The sequence below is a fragment of the Lepisosteus platostomus genome, chromosome 3 (genome assembly GCF_059453375.1).
Source record: "Lepisosteus platostomus isolate fLepPlt1 chromosome 3, fLepPlt1.hap1, whole genome shotgun sequence".
In the NCBI taxonomy this organism is placed as follows: domain Eukaryota; kingdom Metazoa; phylum Chordata; class Actinopteri; order Semionotiformes; family Lepisosteidae; genus Lepisosteus; species Lepisosteus platostomus.
In genome coordinates, this window is record NC_142613.1 from 50,767,089 (window position 1) to 50,793,698 (window position 26,610).

General features: G+C 41.2%; 1 protein-coding gene across 6 annotated transcripts in view; it reads left to right on the forward strand.

Moving 5' to 3' along the window:
• The window catches only part of LOC148675041 (dynein axonemal heavy chain 8-like), an 86,100-nt gene that overhangs the window by 24,213 nt on the left and 35,277 nt on the right, over positions 1 to 26,610 (forward strand). For all 6 annotated transcript variants that reach the window (XR_015935433.1, XM_088625954.1, XM_088625951.1 and 3 more), the window contains 29 exons: positions 842 to 941; positions 1,251 to 1,370; positions 2,541 to 2,676; positions 3,705 to 3,892; positions 4,509 to 4,589; positions 7,290 to 7,406; positions 7,609 to 7,728; positions 8,152 to 8,293; positions 9,783 to 9,883; positions 10,805 to 10,911; positions 11,450 to 11,546; positions 13,392 to 13,557; positions 14,113 to 14,309; positions 14,432 to 14,558; positions 15,077 to 15,312; positions 15,459 to 15,563; positions 16,003 to 16,116; positions 17,303 to 17,365; positions 17,805 to 17,905; positions 19,457 to 19,594; positions 19,827 to 20,067; positions 20,275 to 20,474; positions 21,537 to 21,690; positions 22,468 to 22,631; positions 22,743 to 22,845; positions 23,269 to 23,373; positions 23,819 to 23,980; positions 24,902 to 25,126; positions 25,336 to 25,508. Coding sequence is in view for 5 of the 6 variants with exons in the window: in XM_088625954.1 (XP_088482080.1) it covers positions 842 to 941; positions 1,251 to 1,370; positions 2,541 to 2,676; positions 3,705 to 3,892; positions 4,509 to 4,589; positions 7,290 to 7,406; positions 7,609 to 7,728; positions 8,152 to 8,293; positions 9,783 to 9,883; positions 10,805 to 10,911; positions 11,450 to 11,546; positions 13,392 to 13,557; positions 14,113 to 14,309; positions 14,432 to 14,558; positions 15,077 to 15,312; positions 15,459 to 15,563; positions 16,003 to 16,116; positions 17,303 to 17,365; positions 17,805 to 17,905; positions 19,457 to 19,594; positions 19,827 to 20,067; positions 20,275 to 20,474; positions 21,537 to 21,690; positions 22,468 to 22,631; positions 22,743 to 22,845; positions 23,269 to 23,373; positions 23,819 to 23,980; positions 24,902 to 25,126; positions 25,336 to 25,508 (4,083 nt within the window). In the remaining variant the exon portion in view is untranslated. The remainder of the gene's footprint in view (positions 1 to 841; positions 942 to 1,250; positions 1,371 to 2,540; positions 2,677 to 3,704; positions 3,893 to 4,508; positions 4,590 to 7,289; positions 7,407 to 7,608; positions 7,729 to 8,151; positions 8,294 to 9,782; positions 9,884 to 10,804; positions 10,912 to 11,449; positions 11,547 to 13,391; positions 13,558 to 14,112; positions 14,310 to 14,431; positions 14,559 to 15,076; positions 15,313 to 15,458; positions 15,564 to 16,002; positions 16,117 to 17,302; positions 17,366 to 17,804; positions 17,906 to 19,456; positions 19,595 to 19,826; positions 20,068 to 20,274; positions 20,475 to 21,536; positions 21,691 to 22,467; positions 22,632 to 22,742; positions 22,846 to 23,268; positions 23,374 to 23,818; positions 23,981 to 24,901; positions 25,127 to 25,335; positions 25,509 to 26,610) is intronic.

Below are 26,610 nucleotides of genomic sequence, written 5' to 3' on the forward strand. Positions count from 1 at the left end.
CAGCCGCACAAGGCCAAAGCTACACTGGAGTGAGCGCAGAATAAGAAAATGAATGTTTTTGACTGGCCCAGTCAATGTTGTGACTCACTCCAATAAATAATCTGTGGAAAGACTAGAAAACGTATGTCCTTAAAGGATCCTTAAGCAACCTGAGAGAGCTGGATCAACACTAGCAAGCAGAATGGGGAATGGTGAGCAAAGCTGGTGGAGACTCATCCAAAAAGACATGTGGCTGTCATTACTGTCAGAGGTGCTCCCACCAAATATAGAAATCACGGGTCTGAAAACTGAGGCAACCAACAGATTTCAGATGTTTCTCTTTTGTTTTGGTTGTAATTTTCTGCAATTTCCCATGCTTAGAAGCCCGTTTTTTTTTCCTTCTCGAGTCACCTCTCCCGTCATTTAAACTGACCACTACAGGGGTCAGGGCGGTACGGTTATTATCAGCAGGACTGGGCTGGCCTCAGCTCTGGTTTCAGTTTTCCCCATGGTTTCATTCATTCATGAATAAAGGTTACAGCAGGTATGGTGTGAGGACCCTGCTGACAGGGCTTTATGTGCTCAGCTCGTCCAATGCCACACTTTGGTCTAAGGGGGACCTGCCACAAGGAAGTTCAAGGCAACGTCTCTGTGATTTTATGCATGAGAACCACTGTGACCCTCCTATTCACAGAGGCTGTTTAAGTCTTACGCGCAGTAGATCTTCTACAGACATGGTAGGTCAAAAATATGCTCAGAGAAGGAGAGGGAACAGGATTAATTTAAAAGAAACCCCTTCCAGGAAATTTGAATGTAACATTCTCATAAAACCTCACAATAAATACACTTTAATCCTTTTTAGGTTCCAGAAATTGAATATACCCTGTCTTCAGGCTGCAATTTCGAGCATAGTCAGACTCATTCTTCAGTATTATGTTTCGGAGCTGGAGTCTGTTAAGAAGGTAAAGAACCTCTAAATGAACTTATCATTGCTTCTAAGATGGTGAAAAGTACTTAGTATAGTATATAGTATATGTTATATTAAAAAAATATACTGTAGATTTTTGATTGATATATTTTGATTACAAATTAAAAATACATTTGAATACATCCACTAAGTTTCAGCCTGAATCTTCTTTAACAAATAATTGTCTCAACTCTTCTTATTAACTGTTGTGAGGGTTGTATAAATGATGTTACAGTGCAGGTACAGTGAAGTAACATTCTGGAAACCCAGCACATTTTTACCCCCTTTGTCTCTCTCTGCACAGCTCTATCAGGCCCATAGAGAGAACCCTCCTCTGGCCCGAAACATGCCTCCTGTCGCTGGTAAGATACTGTGGGTGAGGCAGCTCCTCAGGAGAATACAGGAGCCCATTGAGTACATAGATGTGAGTACTTATTTACCTCCCTGGATTTCACAATAATTAATGACTGTACAGAGACAAACCTAATATACTGTACCAAGCATCAGAACAAACATATTACTCTGTTTATGCATGTATGTTTTTGAAAAATAAGTATACAGTTCAGGGTTTTTGGTGTTGATGAAGTATTTTAGGCAATATTTTATTTAATTGATCATAGCCATGATATATTTGAGTGATTTTAGATGTTGAATGTCAATCCTGGTGAAAATAAAGACATATACGGAAAGGAACCAGAATGACCCATTCATAAAGAGGACATTGCATTCCTCTGTGATATGATAAGATGGAGCAACATGTCATTTTAACAACTGCAGGCTCACTCTGATGTGACAACTATCTGATGTGTCTTTATGCTACTTATGAAACAGCAGTGTTCTTCTAGGATGAAAAAAAATCATATTCTAAGATGAGAATTTAACTGTTTTGTAGTAGATGCCCTCTACAACAGATTACAGCCCCATTTAACACCAGTGGGATGAGCTGGTATTTGTGTCATCTAGGGTTCAGAGAGCAATGAAGAGGCTTGTCCCAACCCTATGAGACTACTAGAACTGAGTCTCACAAGACAGTATCTCCACCTGGTGCAAAGCAGGAGTGACAGATATACAGCTTGTCCTGCTTCCAACAGCAGACACATGCTACCAGTCTGTAACTCCCTCAGTAGAACCCGTGCTGATTACAAATGTTAATCAGAATGATGAATTTATCTGTGTCATGTCTGGCCAGTAAAATGTTAGTGCATCTGCTACAAAATTATATAGATTATATATAGAAAAAAGTCACAGGTATACAGTGTGTACTGATTCCAACAGAAGCCATAGTAAAGCCCATGTTGGTGACATCTGCATAATGAATTTACCAGTGTCATGTCTCATCAGGAAAATATCTCTACATCTGTTACAAAAACACTCTGATTTTTCCCCGATACCTCTTTAAACATATTTATTTTAAGGCTGAGCAGATATTCACAATATGCTGCCATTATCTTGCAGTGATGAATATGATCAAGTAAAATATGGGGAGATTTTTGAGAGATGTAAAATTTATTAAAAAGGTTTGGTAGAAACTACAGAAGCACTGGGGCAGATAGGATTTCTATTTTTTATGTGATATCCTACATGTGATTTACAGAGCAACAGTGACGTCCTGTCATGTCCAGAGGGCAGGGATGCTGTGAAGATGTACAACAGGGCTGCAGCAGTGTTTGTGGAGTTTGAGATTCTGTACCACAGGGCCTGGATCAGGGAGGTCTCACAGCTGCAATATGGCGAGTATCATTACAGTCCAGAGTCCTGAGCAGGCCTGTGCCAGTGAGACTTCAGATCTGAGTACAGAGCGGTCAGGCTCAGGAGTCCTGTTGACGTGAAGTATGAAGTCAGGTTGGGAAATTGGGATTCTCTTTGTAATTTGATTCCAGCTTCCCAGTTCGTTTTTTTTTTAATCTGAACCTTTTTGAATCCCATGCTACACTATCACTCGCTCTTGAACCCTGGGTTCAATTCATCCCTGGCTTAGATGCCATCTTTGTGGTGTTTAGATTTCTCACTGTCTCTTTGTGGGTTTTCATCTTGTGCTTCAGTTTGCTCCCACCTCCCAAAGATATGGGATAATTAGTGTCTGCACATTGTCCACGTGTGGTTGTGTGTGCCCTGCAACTGACTGATGTCCGTCTCTGTGCTTCCATCATGGATTCTGATCTGGAATAAGTGCTATTCTGTTCTAAGTTCAGCTCCTGCTCATTATTCAGTATTTTCTTTAAATACTGTTATGTGATGAAGCTTACTGCCATATTTAAACTGTATAATCCATTAAATATTCATATACTTAATAAGAAAATCTTTCAGGTCCTGTACTGCTTTAAAACCCTTAAGCAATACATTTGTCAATTCCTTACATCTTCATTAGATATACTTTATGTGTAGATCATATGTATTTCAAATACTGAAATGCAGACATTGCACAGTACTTTAAAATATGAACCTACATTGTAATAAACATTTTGACTCTGAAATAAAAAGAAAAAGCTTTACATGCTTATATGCCTCGCTCCATTGCTTGGTAGGCAACTTTATTTGTAGCGAATCAATACCACCCTTATGACTCTGCAGTGATTTTATGTCTATTATGAGTTTGACATGCTGCACTGCTGAACCTGTTAGTTCAGTTTAGATTAGGATGTTAGATGGCGGGTGTGGTCATACAGACTGATGTCCATTTGCACTGCACATGTGATGCCCAGATGGCCAGTGTCAAGTAAAGCAGGCCCTTTGTGCTGTTCATTTACATTTACTCCAGCATTGCAAGCTACCCTGCTGGTTCGGCACCCAGAGACAGGAAAACTGCTTGTAAACTTTGATCCCAAGATCTCTGAAATCGTGAGAGAGACAAAGTGCATGTTGAAGATGGGCCTGGAGGTCCCAGAGCAAACACTGAGGCTGGTGAAGGCAGAGAGCTCCATGAAAGCCAATCGATTCCGCTTAGAGGTAAAGAATCCCGTCAGCAGCCGATCAACAGTGCTAAGAACTGGGCAGATTATCAGCACAATGCAAAAACCCACAAAGCTGTTAAGAAACAGTTTAACATTCATGTGAGAAGTATTACTGAATTCTGACAAGTCTGTACTTGCACTTGCACAATCATCTATCCTTATTTTGCTCCAAATGATTCGTGAGGCAAATTACAGGAGCTCAGCTCTGAGGGTGTGCTTTCCATGCTGTGTGCTGTAGGAAGAAACAGGAAAAGATTCCATCAGACACATATTATAGGAAGCACCGCAACGATTCAGGATATAACAGGGAAACATAAATAGGACATGAATGATAACATGCAAATACATATTTACATAGTTCAGGTGGGTAGCTGCGTCAGCATGCGTAGGCTGGAAAGGAACAAGTTATAGGTTTATTCCATGCTGAAAAGAAAAGAAAGAAAACACAACGTTTTGGTCGTGGAGCCTTCTTCAGGTGTGAGCTCATGGCCGAGCTCACGTTGTGTTTTCTTTCTTCTCTTTTCAGCATGGAATAAACCTATTACTTGTCCTTTACATATTTACATGCATATATATAATATATATAAATAATGCCTTTTTGTACATTTCAGACTCTTCTTAACAATTATGAGACAACCTGTGAAAAAATACCAGCAGTGTTTGTTAATCTGCTGGCCTCAAAGATTAAAAAGGTATGTAAAGTTACTACTGTAAGTAGGGTTGGTATATCGTCCATTAATAATAATTGTTCTTGTGCATTTGAAAACTACAGTATAAGAAAAAATGCTGGTGTTCAGCTAGAGACTGTCTGCTTTTACATTCATCCACTGTGCATGGGGTTTCGTAAAGTGAATCAGTGTACCTTGTAATGTAAAAGAAGCAGATGAATACTCAGACAATGCAAGTATACTAGTGCGTCTCAATATGATATCAAGCTATACACATTGTGGGAGAAATGAGTGACAACAAACAATAATAGGAGTGATAATATTTTTTATATAGCACTTTTCACTATGTCATCATCTCCAAGCTCTTAACAATAAAACAATCAACAAAAAAACACAGGAAAACAATTACAACTACAGTGAAAATGGGAGAATGAAAACTCGGAGTATGAAAGATTTGCAATATCTAACATGAGATGGAAGATCATTGCACAGTCTTGGAGCAACAGCACAACAAGCTCCATGGGGTCTACCAGTGTCTCCCAAGAAACAGGCAAGCTGAAACAGGCAGTATGTCCTGGAGTGTTTTAGGTTTAGTTAAGATCATAACAGCCGAACTCTGAATGTGTTGAACATTTTTAAGAACATGTCTGGAAACTCCAGCAAACACTACTTTACAGCAGTCTAGTCTGGAAAAGACAAACTTCAGCTTTTCTGTGTCCAACTGGGAAAGATGTGTAAAGATACATGCAGTGTCATGCAGACGAATAAAAGACACCTTCACAACACATGGACATGAGCTTCAGATACAACACTGACCCCAAGAGCAGTGGAAACCCTCTGTTTCCTGATTGGAGAACCAGCCCTGATTCCAGGACCATCAGCAGTCACACTGAGGAAAGCCAGTCAACATGACCCCCTGAAGACTCAGGTCAGAGCCACTCTGATTCCTGACTGGAGAACCAGCCCTGACTCTATCAGCAGTCACACTGAGGAGAGCCAGTCAACATGACCCCCTGAAGACTCAGATCAGAGTGACTCTGATTCCTAACTGGAGAACCAGCCTTGACTCCAGGACCATCAGCAGTCACACTGAGGAGAGCCAGTCAACACGACCTCCTGAAGACTCAGGTCAGAGTGACTCTGATTCCTGACCAGAGAACCAGCCCTGTCTCCATCAGCAGTCACACTGAGGAGAGCCAGTCAACACGACCTCCTGAAGACTCAGGTCAGAGTGACTCTGATTCCTGACCAGAGAACCAGCCCTGACTCCATCAGCAGTCACACTGAGGAGAGCCAGTCAACACGACCTCCTGAAGACTCAGGTCAGAGTGACTCTGATTCCTGACCAGAGAACCAGCCCTGACTCCATCAGCAGTCACACTGAGGAGAGCCAGTCAACATGACCTCCTGAAGACTCAGGTCAGAGTGACTCTGATTCCTGACTGGAGAACCAGCCCTGACTCCATCAGGAGTCACACTGAGGAGAGCCAGTCAACACAACCTCCTGAAGACTCAGGTCAGAGCCACTCTGATTCCTGACTGGAGAACCAGCCCTGACTCCATCAGCAGTCACACTGAGGAGAGCCAGTCAACACGACCTCCTGAAGACTCAGGTCAGAATGACTCTGATTCCTGACTGGAGGACTAACACTGATTCCAGGACCATTCACAGTTGTACTGAGGTTGATACTGTTGTGGAGCTGACAAGGAGAGAAATGGTGAACTAGTGGAACAATCCTATGGTACAATCTGACTCCAGGTGTTATCAATTTTAGATTGAAAAGACTCATAACATTATTATATTATATTGCAGACTGTTCTAGAGTACTGTTTTTCACTGCAGTTAGGAGATTATAAATAATGGAAATAGAGGTTCCAGGATTTCTCTTCCTTTCCTTAAATATCGTCCCCAAAGCCCCTGACTTTGTGACAGTCAATGCATTTCTTTATGCTTTTTTGTGTTGAGTATGTTTTGAAGGTAAGTAAATCAACATGTTTTTTTTCCATTTGGATTTGCACCAAAAGGATTTTTAAGTACAAATCTGGTTACCATAGAATCAAATAAATTGAGGGCCTTTTTAATATTTAATATTTACTGTAGCTTAACAATATAAAATGCCACCCAGTATGAAATTGTAAACCATAAATGAGTCCTCAAGTCTACTTAATGGAGCTTACAAACTTAAACAAATAGCCAGATGTTCTGAAGTGTCCTGTTCAAGGACATATGGGTCATTAACAGGTCTTGGCAAAGCCTTGGCATTTTATATAAACATGTAATTCTAGACCTGTCTTATAATACATTTATTCTAACGTAATTCATCCCAGTGGGTGCAAGGTGAGATACATCATGGAAGAGATAACAGGTCATCGCAGTGCACACACACACACAGACACGCACACATTCACACCAGAACTTGTTATTTAAACTTTGTTATTTTAACTTAAATATTATTTAAACTTGTCAATTCCAAACTGTTCATTCCTCAGATAAATAGTAAAACAACCCTAATATAATACATATTATTTTTATTTAAAATTGTAATTCCTGGGGGTACGATATATATTTGACCTGTTTCAAAGTTGTTCTCTTAAACCTGTTGCTTTTCTCAGCATCAGCACCATCAGCCCAGGGCTTTCATGTCACTGTAAAGAGCTGAAGAGCTCCTGTCTTTGTTAGATGTTCTGTCCTGTGTGTGGAAGAAATATTGTGTGTTTTTTTAGGTGGAGGCAGTGCTTCGACATGGACTGACTATACTAAACTGGTCCTCCCTCATCCTGGACAGCTTCTTCTGCAGAGTGGACATGGCTTTGTCTGATTTAAATCAGCTGCTTAAGAAGGTACAGGCACTTAGGCATGGTCTTGATCAGATTGATTTCTATACATAGTGTTTGGATTGCAAAAGAAGATGATAGGTTGATGAATATACGTTTGAAAGGAAACATGGGAGAGCGAGTTCAATGAAAGACTCTGACTCAAAGGAAAGTCTAAACTGAGTGTTTAAACACAATTAGAGTACCCTGCTCTACATCGTTTCTCCAGGTGAGGGATATATGTGAGATGCACATTGAAGCTGCGCTGCAGGACATTTCAGAAACTGTCCTGGTAGACCTGCCTGAGGATGGGCCCACCACACTAGAGGACATCATTGTTAAAAATGAGGTATGCAGGAGTGACCGTCAGAGCCTTTAATGTGTCTAATTACAGTAAAAGCTACATGTCTCATTCTGTGTGTGATGAACAATACCAAAGTTCAATCAGTCAGTCATTGTGTTTGGTATAGCTCCCTTCACAACAGATAAAAACCATCCTGCTGTCTCCGAAAAGAAAAAACTCTGCAGCTTCCTTGTTCAGTTCAGATTAATCCTTCTGCTCATACTCTTCCCAGTTTAGAACAGTCTTGATTAGGTGGTGGGAATGATGTGACAATGCTGCTTTCCGGGTTCAATTATCTTCTTTTTACAGAGACCCTGACAATATTGTGAAAATGTCTCAGTGAGCGAGAAGAGGTGAAATAGTTTGGAGCGACTTGGCTGGGTAACTATGTGGGTTTGGAATAAAACTGCCATAGATACTATCTTTCAGAGTCGCTCAAAGGAGTGGGCAGACAGCATGAACCACAAGAGCAGACGTGTAGAAGAGTCTGTGAAGGAGCTGATTGGCATTTTTAAAGCAATGTATGAGTCCAAGGAAACAAAGAAAATAGTAGAGGAAACCACTGTGCCAGGTTTGTGCACTGAAATATTTCACTTTCTTTCCCAGTGCGAAATTCCACCAGCTAACAACATACTGTACAGTACATGGTCTATTTCCTGGTAGTAACAGACTTGGAGACATATTTTTACCTTTTTGATATGTCTGAAATGGACACAAAGTGTCTTGTCACAAAGTGACTGTGAAACTGACAGTTTTCACATCTTGTAACCTGGTCTAGTCAGATCTCAGAAAGTCCACACCAGCTTAACAGGGTCCACACCAGTGTCCCAGTACAGTGACCAGGGACACTTTCGCTGTCTGTAGGAGGTGCTGTCCGTGTGATGAGATGTTAAACTGAGGTCCTGACTCCTTGCTCATGAAAAATTCCATGGCTCTTCACAACAGTAGGGGTTTAAATCCCAGTGTCCTGACTAAATCCTAATCTAGGCTTGAACAGTGTGGTTTCCCTAAAGTTCCCCCTTACTCTGTCTGCTGGAGCAGTTTCTCTGATCTGTGTGCAGTGGGGCTGCTGTGTCTCTTCAGGTGAGTGAACAGGCAGGACTGATAAAGTGGTGAAGAAGGTCCACTCCCATATTGCTAAAATATATTGATAAAAATATATGGCTAATTCAAACAGGTCAGTATGTATACTTAAAGTTAAACTAATTTAGAAATGTTAAAACTGATTAGACCCTGCATCTAAAATCAATCTTCATGATCACCTGTTTTCACTATTGAATAAACTGAGTATCAAAAGAAACTTATCACTTATACAGTAACTGCAAGAAGTTTAGAAATGTATCAGAATAATAACAATGTTTTTTGTAGCAGATGCACTAACATTTTACTGGCCAGACATGACACAGATAAATTCATCATTCTGATTAACATTTGTAATCAGCACGGGTTCTACTGAGGGAGTTACAGGCTGGTAGCATGTGTCTGCTGCTGGAAGCAGGACAAGCTGTATATCTGTCACTCCTGCTTTGCACCAGGTGGAGATACTGTCTTGTGAGACTCTGTCCCAGACCTCTCCTACAGGATGTGCCCGTTCACTGCTCTCTGAGCCCTAGTAGACACATGGTGACCTGACTTGACATCAGTCCCTGCAAGTGGAGTTCTATAGCACATCAACGCTCCTGCCCAGACCATCACAGTTAGACCTCTCTATCGATATAGGTGAAATGGCGTGACCTATGGATCCCAGGTTCTGGTCTAACATTGACAGGTCTTCTGTGTTTTTCTTGATTTTAATCAAGCTCGACATCTGACAGGTTAAACTAATCATCTCCTCTGCACAATTAACACTGTACAACTTTGTGCTCACAAAACAGCGAAAGTCACTTAAGGTATCATGATCAATTATGCATAATCTAATCCATATACTTTATCTTTCTGTATATACTCTGTAGTTATATGTTTCTTTTGATGCTTATTAGATATAGTGATATCACCCACTCTTCTATATTAAAAGTAAAAACATCTGTTTTCTAAAATGTCTGTACCAATTCTTATTTAAGAACGTAAGCGTGTAGCATTCACAGAGGACACTATTCCAAACGATGAAGACAGCCACACCACAGAGCACCAGGAAGCGGAAAAAGGGGATGAGTTTGAGAAGGTAAGGGGTCCGCTTGGAATATATCACCAAGAGAAAACTAAGACCTGTAAATACAGCAACAGCAGTGTCAGGTGACACAGACGTAGAAACTTGCCCAGGGTAGTGGTCAGAACTACTCTGACACTACTTGGACATCAGAATTGTTGGAATAGCTCTCTTCATTGTACTGCGCACAGTCTTTGGTAGCTTTTGATATGTGTTGCTTGAGGTCGAGATGGAAAATTAGTTACATTTACAGATCACACAACGTAGGGGGAGTGGCAAATGGAAATCAATGGCAGAGAATTACGAGGAGACAGACAAAATTGTGAGCTGTACACTAGGCAAATAAAAGAGGACACTTCTTAATTTATAATGATGATGTAGATTCCGGAATAGTCAGTTATAGTAAACCAGTCAGTTAAATTTAGATTAAATTGAGGAGTAGGCAAACACCTGTTAGATGACATTTAATATAGCACGCAGGGTTTTGCTTGTAGGTAACATTAATTATAAATGCAAAATGGAAAACATAAAATGGAAATGAAAGAGTCTGCTGTATGTATGAAAAAGACAGGTAACAGTATATCGTAGAGGGTATTTTCCTGCACTCTTTACTGGTGGGTTGTGGGTTCGAGTCTGTGCTATAGACACTGCTGTTATATCTTACCCCAGCTGCTCCAGTCCAACAAGCTGTGTAAATCGGGACCAGTATTTACTAGGGGTAGGCTCTGTGATGGACCGGCATCCTTTACAGGAGAGAGTCATGCTCTGTCTGTTCTCTTAACATTGTGGAAAATGGGATAAGCTCTGAACTGAAGAGACATTCTGATTCAAATATGGAACCACCAAATACTTATAAAAACGATGTAGGTTTAAAGCTGACATGTAATTTACATCTTGGAGACACTGTTGGGATGCCAATGTTTTTATTTATTCCAGGAGTGCAAGGAGATGTATGCTTACTTTAGCCATCAGCTGTTAGATGCATTGCTCAAATCGACACGCTTGTCTCTGGACACCTTAAAAAGAAGGATTTTTGTCTCTGTGTGAGTAGAAACATGCTTCAAGAATAAGACCTATCCTCAAAGTAACCATATAATAATGTTTTTAATGAAGATACATATATATATATAGATTGAGTATCATAATGGAATTACATAAACAACCAATATATATTTTGTGTTACAATTTTGTCAATATTGTGTCTCTTGTGAAGATGTTTGTGTAAGGGAGCTACTTTAGGGTGAGTTGACTACAAAGGAAGAAGTAAAGGCTAATTGTAAAATGAAAAGTAGAAAGAAGAAAAGTGGTGTTCTTCAGGTTCTTCAGGTGTGAGGAAGGATCTCCTGAAGATGTTCTATAGCAGAAATCTTTTTTTTTCTTTCTACATTTCAGCATGTATGTAACCTTTACTTATTCATCTGTGTCTCTTTTGACCTCTTGGTTGACTGGAAAATGTAACATTTCAGTTGCTGGACAGAAAAAGAAGGTTATGCTGAAAGAAGGTTATATAAGAATTGTCAGAAATCAGTGCTGTTGTGCCTTGAAATACAGTACATTATGTATTAATTTCTTTACTTTTAGCTTGTCTGCAAGAAAAGGGCTCTTCAGTCAGTCAAGTAAATCAGAGGAATTAATTACCTTTTTAAAATCAGAAATGCACCTGGCAATACCTAATGTGGTAAGTAATTCTTCTGTCACAAAGTGTTAAAGGTTCAAGGGTTCTCTTGGACTCTGTACCCCCTTTGGAGTGTGCTTCTTGCTGGGTGGCCTCCTACATCTTTTTTGTAGGGAAGCAGTCTCTGCCACACTGTGATGCGAACCTGTGTTGAGTCTTTCATAAAAATCACCCCATTGAGACACCTTGATGACTCTTCACCTCTTTCATAAAAGCACTGTCAAAATAAATGACATGATAGTCAATATACAGTTTGACAGAAAGACCCCTGCAAGTGTCAGGCAAGCAACAGAAGCCAGCTTGATGATCGACAGGAGCTGATGATAAAGTGAACTGCAGTAATGGCTTCTGGGATCCAAATTAATAAGTGAAAGGCAAATACAGATGAAATCCTCTATGCGAGATCTTGGACTGACAATTATCCGACTGCCCATCTTTGCATGACAATGTGTGAAACGTGTATTTACACTTTTTCAATGAAGGATAAAACAGTTGCCCTGACATTTTAACATTTGCCTACATGAGTGAGAAAGAAAAACAGAAAAATCTTAAGGTGTGTATGAACACATTAGAGCTAGACAGCAGTAGTACCCGCTGATAATGGCTGTTTCAGACTACAAAAGCAGAGGTGCTTTTGAATTGTTGTTTCATTGTCCTAAACAATGGATTTGTGTGTTGTGTGAAAATTCCATGTCCATTCCCTGTAAATATTCCACATTTCTATAAGAACATAAGAAAGGATACAAATGAGAGGGGGGCATTATTTAGTATCTTAGAATATCTTTCTATCATCAGTCTCCTTTAGTAGATAGAAGCTAATTGATAGGAGAATCTTATCCAGCCATTGAAAATAATGTGTGTTTCAGTTTCAACAACATAGCTGTGCAGCTTGTCCCCGTCTCCTACAAGCCAACATCCAGGGCGATCTTGCATGAACAGGAACTGCACAGCTCTGCAAGCTTTTGCTCTTCATTTATCTGTGCAACTCCTCACAAAGACTTGAAGTTGTGTTGTCTTTTGTGCTGCAGCCTTTGTCTTGTGTTATGATCAGAAATGGATTAATGATCAAATTATCATTTTAAAGATCTTTTAGGATAATTTGGTCGAACAAGATCAAGTTGAAAGATTTGAACAATGCCTTTTCTCTCGATAAGTTGTCATATTGTAGAGGGGGTTGTAGAATGGGTACCATCAGAAATAAACAGTGCTCTCGGTTGTCACTACATCACTGTTATAGCAACGCACATGTGTGATATATACTGTACCATATGTCAATTTGTGTAGCACATCTGCACATTGCCTCTCTCCATGTGTCTGTTGCACATAGAGACTGCGACTTTCATTGCTTTCAAAGCCCAGTAGATTTCCAGATGTGTCTCTTCACAGTGTGGAGTTTAGTTTTACTCTTGGTTTTCCATCAGTCAATATGTTTTCCACTTTTTTACATCTGTTGTGTGTTATATGAGCTATCGTAAAGTGCTTATGGACAGTTGAAAAGTGCTTATAAATCAAATGGTTTATTAATATCACTAATAGATATCTGACAGATCTGATACTCTATCTGATACTGACACAATAATCACGTGAAAATGGAATAATATAACATTTAATTTTTTCCTCTGGCAAATTTATGTGGTTCTTGCCAGCAAGGTACAACGGGCAGTAAAACCATTTACCCTCTCTAACCCTTTTCTGAATCAGTGTATACAAATGAGGGGAAATGGGCTTTTTAACAGTATTGCCTTCCATCACAATAATGAGATAGCACAGCGGGGAAGCAGGAGTCTTGGCTTCCAATGCCATGACATGATGATGACTTTAACCCTTCCTGTGCTGGCCATGGTGCAGGTCATGCAGCCCAGCCTGGATGACATCCAGCAGGCCATCAACCGGCTGGTGCATCTGGTGCTGGAGGTGAGCCGCGGCATAGCGCAGTGGGGCCAGGCGGGCAGGCACAGGGGCCCCGCTGCCCTGGAAGTCAGCCTCGGCGGGGCCAAGGGCACACAGCGCTCCAGTAAGAACGCCGCCCTCAGCGGCTGCCCAGGTTCCTGCGCGCCGCTGGGGTTTACTCACAGCATTCTGCCACGTTAAACACACGCGTGATGCAGCTGGCTCCGGATTTAATTCCTGGTGTTCAGATACCTGCAGCGTTCAGGCACCACACAGACCTTAGTTTTATCAGTCCAAAAAGGACAGAAAACTAAATACTCAGAGAAAAACACTTGCTGTATCAACAGAAAAATGCAAACTAAATGAAATATTTCCTCTCTAAAATATATATTTTTTATATTTTTCGAACTTGTCTAGTAAAACCTTCTTTTGCAGGTCTTACCTAGTTAAATACTTCTTAACAAAAATGTAAACTTTGATGTTGAAACAAATATACTGTGGTTAGTAGGTCTCGCCATATACTGGGTATGTTGTTAAACAATATTGTTCACAAAAAATACCAGTTATAAAAGAATGACACTTATGATTGGGACTTAAAATACTTGGTTGTGATACATTTGTATTCATGTTTTTTCATTGAATATATTTTAAATCTTGATTTTTGCTGGTGGCACTTTAGGAACCACGGATGAAGACATTCCTGTAAAGAAGCTAAAAAACTTTTATCACAGCGTATCGGAGCACAAGGACATTTGTAAGATTGTGGTGCTGCTGACCTCTGCAGTCAACTCCCTGAGGAAACCGGCCAGTGACGTTCTCCAGCAGTTCCACAGGTTTAAGGGCATCTGGGCAGAGGACAGGGATGCCAAGGTCAAGGTCTGTGAACTGCAATTGTTGGGTTCAAACGGTCTTCTTACACCATTTCTGCATTGGTTAGTTCATATACAGAATTCTAAAAATATGAGAATATTGTTTGATTCTTGTCATTTATTTTGTAGGAATTTATGGCAAGTAACTCATACCTGACACAGATAAAATCTGAGATTTTGCACTATGTGGCTTTTGAGCAAGAGATTGAAGAAATCAAGCCCACAACCATTTTAGGATCAATTGAGTTGTCTACAGGTACTTATTACTTATTGTCTTGAAAATAATATATACATCATTTACTGTAAGTGTAATTCATTTAGTAGACTTCTTCTCCAAGAAATATACAACCTCTCAGACCGGGGAGCTCAGGTCAGGTTTGAGATTTGCGCTTGTACAACTAGACTGTCCTTTATCTGAAGGCACATGTTCTTTCTCCACTATAAGAACATTTTTTACACGTCATTCTCCTAATTTGAACAAACATTTAGGTCCTGTAATTGCCTTCAGATTCCTATTGTTGTACTACTGGCGTCACTCCAGTCTGCCATGCCAGCACTAGTCCTCAGTTAACACTGAGACATCCTTTCCATGTGGAAATGTATGCGTTTCATTCAATCAAGCAATAACCCAGTCAGTGACTTAATTACACGCCATTTCCAGCTGAAACCATTTCCGAATGCCTGTTACTGGGAACACCTGCCATACTGTGGAATAAAAGGCAGTGCTTTGTCCCCACAGCGCTGACAGTTGTGCAACTGGCTTTACTTTTACAGCACCACTGAAGCTGGCCTTGACAGTGGAGGCTAAGGCCTGGAAGATGCTGTTGTGCAAATACCTGAATGAGGAGTATAAGAAGAAAATGGCAGATATCTCAACATTCATTGGGGAACATCTTAAAAAACTCTCTCGACCAATTCAGGATCTGGATGACGTGAGATTGGCAATGGAAGCTCTGTCAAACGTACGGGAATCAGAGATCCAGATAGACATGACCCTGGGACCCATTGAAGTAAGGGTTCACTACACGTCTTTATAGTACGAGGAGTAATAAGATACAACATGTGGTCTTCACAGTTTGCAAAAAATGATGATATGCAATAATTCCTGACTGTCTTGGAACTTCTGTTTTCATACCAGCATGTTTTTGCTTGACAGGAAGCCTATGGGATCCTGAACAGATTTGAAGTGGAAGTGACTAAAGAGGAGGCTGAAGGAGTCGACACTCTCAGATACTCTTTCATCAAATTACAATCCAAAGCCGTGAGTGTGATGGGTTGGGAAGTCATGCGCATTGATGTCGATCGATTGAGCTGGGGGAAGACAAGTGACCGAGTCCCAGTGAGTGAGGATGAGGTGGAATTAGTCTGCCAGACCTACCCTGGCCTCCAGCCACACAGTGACCACAGTGTGGCTGCAGCGCTGGCAGGCCTGCGGTGCTGCCAGTGAGGGAGCACATCTCCTCCAATCAGTGCTGAGCACGTGGCGTTGTGTCAGGCTCTCCAGGGAGCCTGCCTCCCCTGGGTGGGTACACTGCTATGTGGGGAGGGCCTGCTATGCATTCAGACAAACTGTTACTTTACAGATAGTCTGAAAGATGCTTCTATATGATCATTTGAATAAAAGAAAACTGCTTATCGAAAATGTCAGAAGGAAGGTGTCCACACATGAAGACTGGATTTGATTTTCTTTTTCTCACCAGAGATCTGTGCAAGATGAATTAGTACGTGTGCAGCCCAAGTTTAAAGCAAACTTGTTGGAATCAGTAACAGTTTTCCAGAAGGATGTCTTAGCATTTGTAGACCAGTATGACACGGTAATTATCTGCCAGAAGTGACCTGTTGTTACAAGATACTATAAATGTAGATGTGCAACAGATATAATTCATATTCAGACTTGGATCCTGCGTTTTTCAACAAAGAAAAATGTTTTCATTGACCATACAGGCTATATGTGGTATTAAACACAGGTTTCACATAAATCATAATAATCACTTCTCTGCCAGCTACTGGGTATTGTATACATGTGGAATTGCAAGTGGGAGTTTGGAGCCACTTATTTATATCCTACCCATCCACTGGAGCACCAGAACTCCCAGTGCTGGTTTGCTAGTGGCTCATACTGGGTCTAGCCCTGATTCTGCCTCTAGAACTCGAAACAGTCAGTTGTTTAACAAGACTCAGGGCAATATCTACAAGATAAATTAGTCTCCTATATACTGAGCACAAAATATTGCTACTCTTTTCCTAAACATACAAAATATCCTCGAGATGAAGTGGAGTTGCATACATTTTCCCATAGGAGTTTAAGTCTGTTTCACAAATTAAAACAATGTTGCACTGTTTTCATATTGTTCTCCCAATCACAAAAACGCAGCTCTGGTAGACCATGTTGTTGTTAAGGGTCTCCACAGGGACTTTATAGTGTAGGTGCACTTGATGCCTGACTGGGCAAGACTCTGTTCCTGTCAGTTTGCATCAGTACAATCTGATTATTTGGCAATTTTACCAGGTGACTTTACATAAGCATCTTAAAAAACAATTACAGAGTGAACAAACAATACAAATGGCATGAAAATCTGAGATAGGCTGAGGTTTGAAAGTCACACATTGCTGCCTTTATATTTCCCCATGTAAGTTTTTCCACAGTTTGTCTCACTGTCCTCCTTTACCTCACCCCTGTCTTTTTCCCCTTTTCTTTATTTTGATTTCTTCTCCCCACTTCTCTTTCTCCTCTTCTTCCTGTCCTTCCTCTCTCTTTACACTCCTGAGGAAAAACATTGTACATTTTGCTCTTTCTTTTTACTTTTGAGTGTGGAATTAACGTTCACTTTCTCCTTTGCTCACATGTTAATTCACTGTCCTAATTCTGAAAAAAAGATAGCAAGTGTCCTTTGTCCTCTGCGGAGATAAAACGACACTGATAGATTCTGCAGATCAGCTCACATGTGTAATATTGTAGGCGTCCCATGCAGCTGTGGTCAATGTTTGTGTCACCTGTAGGAAGGGCCGATGGTTCCAGGAATACCCCCTCAGGAGGCCAGCACAAGACTCCAGATCTGCCAGGTAGTATGGACATGGGCCGTGCTCTCATATCAGTGATCATATCTGATCATATCATATCTCATATCACTGTATAGTCTGGACAATACAGTGCTCTGGATGAACCATCTACCTTGATAGAAGCATATATTTATGAACAATAATTTTAAGAAAGAAACTTAGATATGAGCCTCTCATTTCCTAAGCTGCCTGAGATACAACTATTATTTTTTGGAGCGGACTAATGAAGCCCTTGCTGGTCTGGACGTGTGACCTGCTCTCCCCACAACTGTACGTGACTCTTAGACAACATTTTGTACTTGATAGCTGTGCAGATTTGGCATAATAAAATCAAGATATTTGCAGACTTTGTGGATTCAAAAATATGATCTTAATTCCTAAAAGAGACATTTTTTGGGATCAGGTTACACATAAGGTTATTATTTTATTATCTTTTCTTCAGGCCAGGTTTGATGACCTTTGGAGGAAATTTATAACATACTCCTCAGGTGAACAGCTTTTTGGACTGCCAGTCACAGACTATGAAAGTCTGCAAAGAACCAGGTACCCCAAAACATTTGCATTGCACTCTTTTTTTTTCTGTGGCACTAGTAGTCACTCTGAAATAGTGATAGTGCCACTACGTCAACACCTCCAGTGTCCAATTTGCAGCTGTAGCCATACCAACTCATCAGTTTGTTCAGCCCATCCATATCACACAACTGAAGCTCACATTTACTTCTTGCACTGCCTTAGGGTTTGGTTTCTCTTTTAGTCCTAGGAAATGTCATTTACAGAATGGAATTTTCCATTCCTCCATGACCATTCCTGCCACTTTTCTGCTAGACTCTGTGCTGGATTCCCCTAAAACAAACCTTAGTTCCTTCTTTATCTAATCCAGTCTTTAATTCCACCTCTGCCCTCCAATTGCCTCCATAATCCCTGCCATCCCTCCAATCCCCCTCTCCCTCCTGCTTTCCTGCAAGTACAAGGGGTGCAGCTTTCCCTGCCCCTGCCGGGATTCGATCCTGATTGTTGCAGGATGCAAGCATGTCCAATGCCATTTCCTTAGACAGCAGATAACTGCTCCGTGCCAAAAGACAGACCTATCCTCTGCCACAGCAGGGTTCCGCACTGTCTAGATTTCAGAGGGGTCTGTAACTGGCTCAGGCATGAGAACCTTGTAGTGGTGGTGGTGGTGGTTGAGTGCCGTCGAGTCGGTATCGACTCATGGCGACCCTATGGCCAGTTCCACCATCACTATCCATAGAGTTCTCATTACAAGATACGGAAGTAGTTCGCCAGTCCTTTCGTCCGCGCAGATAGTGCAAGTGTTGCTGCCGTTGTCACAGATATGTGACCCTCTGCCGCCACCACCGCCCCATACTGCTGCTGCCCAGGGTTATTAGAGAACCTTGCACCCAACATGGGACACGAACTCACTACCCTGAGGTTATGAGTCTCATGCTCTACCACCTGTGCTAGTCGGGGCTTGAGAAGTTGTACACGAGTATATTTGTCTCCCGATGGCGAGTCATGAAAGTCAAGTGCAGAAAATTAGGGGGGGTTTAAGAGTGAGTGATCAACACAAGACAATAAACCAAGCCGAAGGTGAAAAAGAACAAAGTAAAGTAAAAGGTGAAAGAATTAGAAACTCCAAAGTATGGGGAACACAACCTTACAAGTGAATCAAACAATACTTTGAAACAAACAAAAGCTTTACTGTAGTTCTTCACAAAGTAAACAAGCACCAGTTCTCCTTTGGGTTTTGGAGTCATAAGTCTGTCAGTAAAGATCAAACATTTATCCTTATAAAAAACACATTGCAAATACTAAAGAAAACAGCCAGAATCTGATCCCAAAACACTAAACCAGCTTTAACTGTAGTGCTCCCCATCATAACACTTGAACTAATACCTTTTATTTTACCCAGGAAATCAGGAAACATAACTGCATGATATACTGTACTTCAATTTCTATTACTGTTATAAGCTGCTGTACAATATTTGTCATCAGCATTGTAAAACAGAGAAAAGTCAATAGAGTGCTGACATACCGACTTAACTTTCTCCTATAGTTTTGAGTGATGTGTTATTACTGTTGATCTACTCTTAGAAAAGAGCTGGGTCTCCTACAGAAGCTGTATGGCCTTTATGACACAGTGATGAACAATATCAGTGGCTATTACGACATTTTGTGGACAGACGTAGATATCGAGAAGATCAATGCTGAGCTTCTGGAGTTTCAGAACAGGTAATACACAGGCCTTATGAAACACTTGATTAATAAAATACCAGTTTTCCAAAAAGTGTAATTTTTAACCAGTTGCATCTTTTGTTGATGTTTAAATAATGCATATAAAGAATTTGCATAGTGGACATTTCTAATGTACACCTTTAAAGATATTGCTCCAATAACACATTGCATGTCTAGAAAGGTGTTTAAGGTGACGGGTGACAACAGCGATCTTTGTTGTTGTGTTCAGGTGCCGAAAGCTGCCTAAAGGTTTGAAAGACTGGCAGGCCTTCCTAGACTTGAAAAAGAGGATTGACGATTTCAGCGAGTCCTGTCCTCTGCTGGAAATGATGGCCAATAAAGCAATGAAACAGAGACATTGGGATCGCATTGCAGACCTCACTAAGCATAGGTTTGATGTGGACTCAGATAGTTTCTGTCTGCAGAACATCATGGAAGCACCACTTCTGAAATACAAGGAAGACATAGAGGTCAGTGTGATCCTGTGAGTGGGTGGTGAGATTGATCAACTTGAACTTTTTGTTCAAATGAGACACTGACTTTCACAGCATCTTCAGACAACAGTTCCTGTCCATAGGGTTGCCCTTCAGCCTTCTTCCTGAAGTGACCCGGGCAGCAGCACACTCTTCCCAGAAGGAAGATGTTTTCTACAGTGACTGCCTGTTTTCCTGTTCCAGGATATCTGTATTTCAGCTGTCAAGGAGAAGGATATTGAGGCCAGGCTGGCTCAGGTGGTGGATGTTTGGTCCAGTCAGGTTCTGAGCTTTCATGCCTTCAAGGGCAGAGGAGAGCTCATGTTGAAGGGGGCAGAGACCTCGGAGATCGTCATGGTGATGGAGGACAGCTTGATGGTTCTAGGCTCTTTACTCAGCAACAGGTATGGCTGTTTACGGCAAGCTCTCAAAATTCACTGCGAGGTGCCCAAGAGATGTGTTAGGCTCCAGTAATCTTTTAAAAAAGGAGCAACTGGCTAGTGTACCGTATGGATTATTTTCTGCCCAGCTGCCCAGGTCACAGAAGTGTTTCACAGTATTGTGCTTCAGCATTTATGTTGGGGATGTATCAAAATATTGAGAAGAACATACTTTTTATTAAACGTTTTATTAAAATTCATCACATATTTTTCATATAATGGTTTGATAAGTCAGCAGAATGCCCTGATTTGGGGCACAACAGACACACATTCAAAACTAGGAGCCAAGAAGTGGGAGACAGAAGAAGCAACATAAATGCCACACAAACAGTCACCCTGGGAAAAATCCAGTGTTTGAAAAGTGTTTGTAAAGAGCTTTCATTTCCTTTCCTCTAGCTGGCCTAGTGGTAGTTTTACTGACAACTAGTTTCATTTTCCATAACACCTCAAAGTGACATCATATAGGAAATAAACATGGTTGCAATCTGCTCCAGAGCCACAAAGCTAGCTTTACAACATGAAAGCAGTTTGTGCTCTTTCTCACATGAAGAATTATAAAGGGGTGTAACTCACCCCCTGTACCTCCACTGCGAGGAACTCCACACACAAGGAAGAGCACCACAAAACATCCCCAAACCCAAACCTAGCAACGTTATTAATAGCTTTTTTAACAATCTGTAACTACTTATAACTATTACATTTGTCTTGTTAATTTTTCTGAACAACTTAAGAACTCCACACTTCAAACACAAAAAAAAGAGCACCAATTTTCAGTGGATACAAGTCCTTAAAAACAGAAAACTAAAATATAGAAACTGCATGCTTTTTATCATTCTTGATGCATGAGGAACAAACAAAGTTTGAGGTGCTAAATGGAGTTTGCTGAAACAGAGCACATTACACTGCAGTTTGCTTACCACCAACAGCAGTTTTTATGCTCATTCTACATGGGTGCATCTGTGTACTGTCTGCACTATTGTTTGTGAATGAATGGGTTTGTCTAACATGAATTGCTTGGTTGAACAGATATAATGCTCCTTTTAAGAAGGACATCCAGAACTGGGTTTTCAAGCTGAGCACGTCCACAGACATAATTGAGCAGTGGCTGATCGTACAGAATCTCTGGGTGTACCTGGAGGCTGTCTTTGTAGGGGGAGACATCGCAAAGCAGCTTCCGCAGGTGAGCCACGATATAAGCATGGGTGTCAGAAAGTATTTCTACTGCAAGCTATTTACAAAGATACATAGATTTCTCTGCAATATTGCAATTGTAAATTCTTTCAGAATGTCTTAATATGCATTGGATATCAATAGCCTTGAAGTGTGTACATGTCATTGGGGGCAGAAGAATGCAAGAAATTGCTGCTACAAAGACCTATTGTGCCAATGGGATAAATTTCTTTATTCACTGCATTAGGCATTAAACATGCTAATCTTTAAAAAACGTGCATAAAACACTGTTGTATGTAAACTGCACTCACATCAGTATACAAGTCAATTTTAATTCCAGTTTCCCCAGATTAGTCTAGAATTGGTACACTGAGCAGTGTGCAGCAGAATGAATTCCAACACATATATTATGATATACTGTAAGATACTAGAGGCATTAGCATGAAGTATCATTAATGAAACAAACTCCCAGATAGCGTTTCATGCTAGCACTTCATTTTCATCCAGGAGAAGTTCAGTTTTTCTTAAAACAGAGCTGCTGTTAAAATGGTCAGCATGTCCATAATTATAATAATTAAAGTCACTTTAGGGAAATGTAATGCATTTTGAAAAACAATTACAGTACCTCCCAAGTTTGAAGCCTCATGTTTATGCAACCTGGAGCAACGACTTCAACATAATGCTGCTTTCCTTTTGCTAGATTGTAGTAACAGTCTCCTTACAGAAGTAAGGATTGGATTGTGCCATCAGACTCCTAGTGTGAATAGTTTCTCTTTGTTGTTAACAGGAAGCCAAGCGTTTCCAGAACATTGACAAGTCTTGGATTAAGATCATGCAGCGTGCACATGAAATCCCTAATGTCGTTCAGTGCTGTGTGGGGGATGAGACCATGGGACAGCTGCTGCCTCACCTGCAGGAGCAGCTAGAGCTGTGCCAGAAGTCTCTCACAGGGTACAGCTCGTCTCCCAGACAGCTAAAACCCTCTTTCTGCTCTTGGGCTCTGTAGAATACCTGAGATGAGACTTCAGCTCTGTCATAACCAGCATTTGCTTGATGTTACAGCTATCTAGAGAAGAAGAGGCTGCAGTTCCCCAGATTCTTCTTTGTGTCTGACCCGGCTCTCCTGGAGATTTTGGGACAAGCCAGCGACTCGCACACCATACAGGTATTTTCACAGTGGCTCAAAGGAGAAACTTCTCATTTCTTTGATTCTTGACTATGAACTATCTCAGCTCTCTCACAGGCAACTGAGAAAATCTGACCCAAGGATCTGCCGTTGCACACCGGGTGTCTGACTGCAGCTCTCTTTCTCCAGATCATCTGTTGATAGATGTTATGTTGCTGTAGCTTTTCGAACTTCGGTGCAGGTTGTATCTGGATGTACGTGCTTATATATAAAGGAGCTTGGAGTGCCTTGGCAGTGTGATTTGTCAGTAATTGTGGATGTTACGCAGAAAGACTTCTGAGATCTACAGTACCATTCACATTTGAACTGTACTTTGACAAACTCAGAGGAATAACTGAGAGGGAGTAACTGGAATATTAGAAATATTACTTTCAGGAATGACCTTGTGGTTTGTCTTTTCAGTCTCATCTCCTGGGAGTTTTCGACAATGTCAACGAGGTGGAGTTCCATGCCAAGGACTACGACAAGATACTGGCTGTGATTTCAAGAGAAGGAGAGAAAATACCAGTAGGCCTGCTTTCAAACCTTTGAATTCACTTTTCACAAGAGACTTTTCCAAATTTGCCTCAAAGGTGTTCGTCCAATGTTACAAATTGAAGCTTTTAAGCTGAAGGTCTGTATGATAATGTTTCTTTATTAGCCCTATACAATTTCTTGCATTAGGAATTCATCTTTTCGCATACCCCAGCTTTTCTCCATGGAGACACAGACACACAGACAGGGAGAGAGAAGCTTGGGGTCAGAGCGCAGGGTCAGCCATTGTACAGCACCCCTGGAGCAGTTAGGGTTAAGGGCCTTGCTCAGGGGCCCAACGGAGTAGGATAGCTCTGCCGGCCGCAGGATTTGAACCGGCAACCTTCCAGTCACAGGCGCAGATCCTTAGCCACAGAGCCACCACTGCGCCCATGAGAGCCCCCAGCTCCATGGCGTGGGTGCTGTGTGTGTCTTCCAGCTGGACAGTCCCGTGATGGCCCGGGGGCCAGTGGAGCTGTGGCTGGGGGAGCTCCTGCAGCAGCAGCAGAGCTCCCTGCACTCCGTCATCAGAGCCGGGGACATGCAGATCAACGACTCCGGCTTCCAGCTGCTCAGCTTCCTCGCGCAGTTCCCAGCGCAGGTGGGCAGGCACACTAGGAGTAAGAATCACTCAGCCGCTAGCTCAAGACCTAGAGTTGAAATCTACCATTGTTGATGTGCACGTCAACAATTCCCAGGCTCCATCAGCACGGTCTGCCTTCATCACCTCTGAGACACTGTGAATTTCAATAGCCTAGCTTCTGTGAAGTTTAATGCCTAAAACAGATTCTTATTTTCCAGCCAGGCTTTCATTCTGGTGAATTATACAATGTTTAAAGAAAAGGTCATCCTTGATATATAGCTGGGTAGTGTCATTAGCCTGCTATGTGTGAGGTTCCTTAAGCAAAGTAATATTGTACTGTAGTATCCTTAACACCATCTCCTTGATCTTTATTAAATAAAAGGAAAATGAATTTGCCTTCTTCAGTCTTAAACAGAACCTATGTTTTGAGTTAACAGGAAAACCTCTAGTGCTGAAGTTCATTTCCTTATCGCAGTCCTACTCATTGCAAGAGTTTATTTGCCAAGAGAAACATATAACTTTGGCCAGCCAAGATCAATCCATCACATAAAAAAGTAGTATGTTCATATTTCCTGTATTGAGCCTGTATTGAGTTTACAAACGAGAAGAGACAATTCAGTCCATCTAGCCTGTCTGGGGGTTAGTAGTTAACTGATCCCGGATCTCACCCAGTTGTTCCTCAAAAGAAACCAGGATATCGGCTATGAAGTGTGGTCCATATTCTAATGAGAAACTGAGGTTGATTGGCTCTCAGCTATACAACTTAGCATGATTTCCATTTCAAAATTCTGAATTGTGCAGGTGATGTTCTGAATATTGTAGTGGCCAAGAAGCCCCATCCTTAAAAAAAAACAGCTGCTACAGCTAAAGAACTTTGAACATGAGGCTTAGCAATCATGCTGAAGTGCTCAATGCATCGTGTTGTTTTCCCTGGGCCAGGTCGGCCTGCTGGGGATCCAGATGCTGTGGACACGGGACTCAGAGGAAGCTCTGCGCAATGCAAGGGATGACAAGAAGGTCATGCAGATTACCAACCAGAGGTTCCTGGACCTGCTCAACACTCTGATTGGGCAGACTACACAAGATCTGACCAAATTTGAAAGAGTGAAGTTCGAGACTTTAGTCACCATCCATGTGCACCAGAGGGACATATTTGACGAACTGGTAGAGTAAATTTCAATTTCAATTTGAATATCCTTTTATTGAGTCAATCAGTTTTATTCTTACATAGTGCCTTTCTGAGCATATCTACAGTAGATATTTGATTTCTTCGTTGTTAGACAATCAGAGTCTGAGTGTGGAAGTCATAGTTGTGCAGTCTTTTGTGGGTGACAGGTGGCGTTTAACCTATTCACTCTACATCTGTGTTTCAGGTGAAACTGCATATCAAGTCTGTGTCAGACTTTGAATGGCTCAAGCAAAGCAGATTTTATTTCAAGGAAGATTTAGACCAAGTCATTGTGTCTATTACAGATGTAGATTTCGTATATCAGAATGAGTTTCTTGGCTGCACAGACCGTCTGGTCATCACCCCTTTAACAGACAGGCAAGGAGACATTACACTAGCCTTTACGTTTCCTTTCCGTCTTGCTGGATTATGTTTTTCATTTTTCCACTTGTTTTTTACAGAGTTGGATCATGATATTAAATTTCACCCTGTTGTTGTAAATACAATACAGACATACAATACTTCAAAAGAAAGAATGGATAAATGTTTGAGAAAGCATTTACACAGGTTCCTCTTGCACTTTCAATTAGCTTTCAGTTAATTACATTAATACCCTCAATTACTGTATATACAGTTGTCTTTCACAAGGTTATTGTCAAGTGCATCCTATGTACAAAATGTGAATGCCCTGTGCTTGAAGTTTTAATTCTTTACATTAACGGTGTGAGACACTGGAGAGAATGGTGTTATTGTGGTGTCTTCTGATGGCAGGGCACATGTATGACAGCATAACAAAAGCATAATTTTTCAGTACTTTATTAATGCAAACATGAGTGTAGGCAAGAAAAACAAAATAGAAAACAGAAAGCCTAGTCCTTTTTTTAGTCCTAGCTAATGTTTTCAAGATTCCCAGTTGAGACAGCACAACTACGTCGGTTTACTAGCATGCATATGTGAAAAGACAGACAAGTGATGAAAACTTGACAAAAGTCAAGGTCAATGTTTAGTTCAGTTTCTCCTCAAAACGGAGCTCCAAAGTATTTATTTAAAGCCCTTCTCTGTGTCTCACTCCAGAGCCTTGCAGCAGGCCAAATACCACTGGCTTCATAACCCGTTCCCAAAGGGCTGCTGTCCTCCAGGTTCTCCTTTACAACATAACCCTTAGGATCCCATTGATCTGATTATCATATCGATTGGAGTGGTTTATCAGACTACCCCTCCTCGTCAGGGGCTGCCGTTTTAAAGAGACCTCTGAAACTTGATGGGATTGCAGACCTACAGCCCAGGGGTTAGGATTCCTTGACAAACACTCACCCCCAGCCTGTGTCAGTCATTTTAATATGGTGATCGCCTCTGCACATGGGCAGCAGTTTGGCTTTTGAGACTGAGGTTTCTGGGGCTTGTAGTTCCCAAGTCAATCTCATAGCTATCTGCCTTACCTGCCAGTATAAGATTTTCAAGTGGGGAGCTGCGTCAGTGT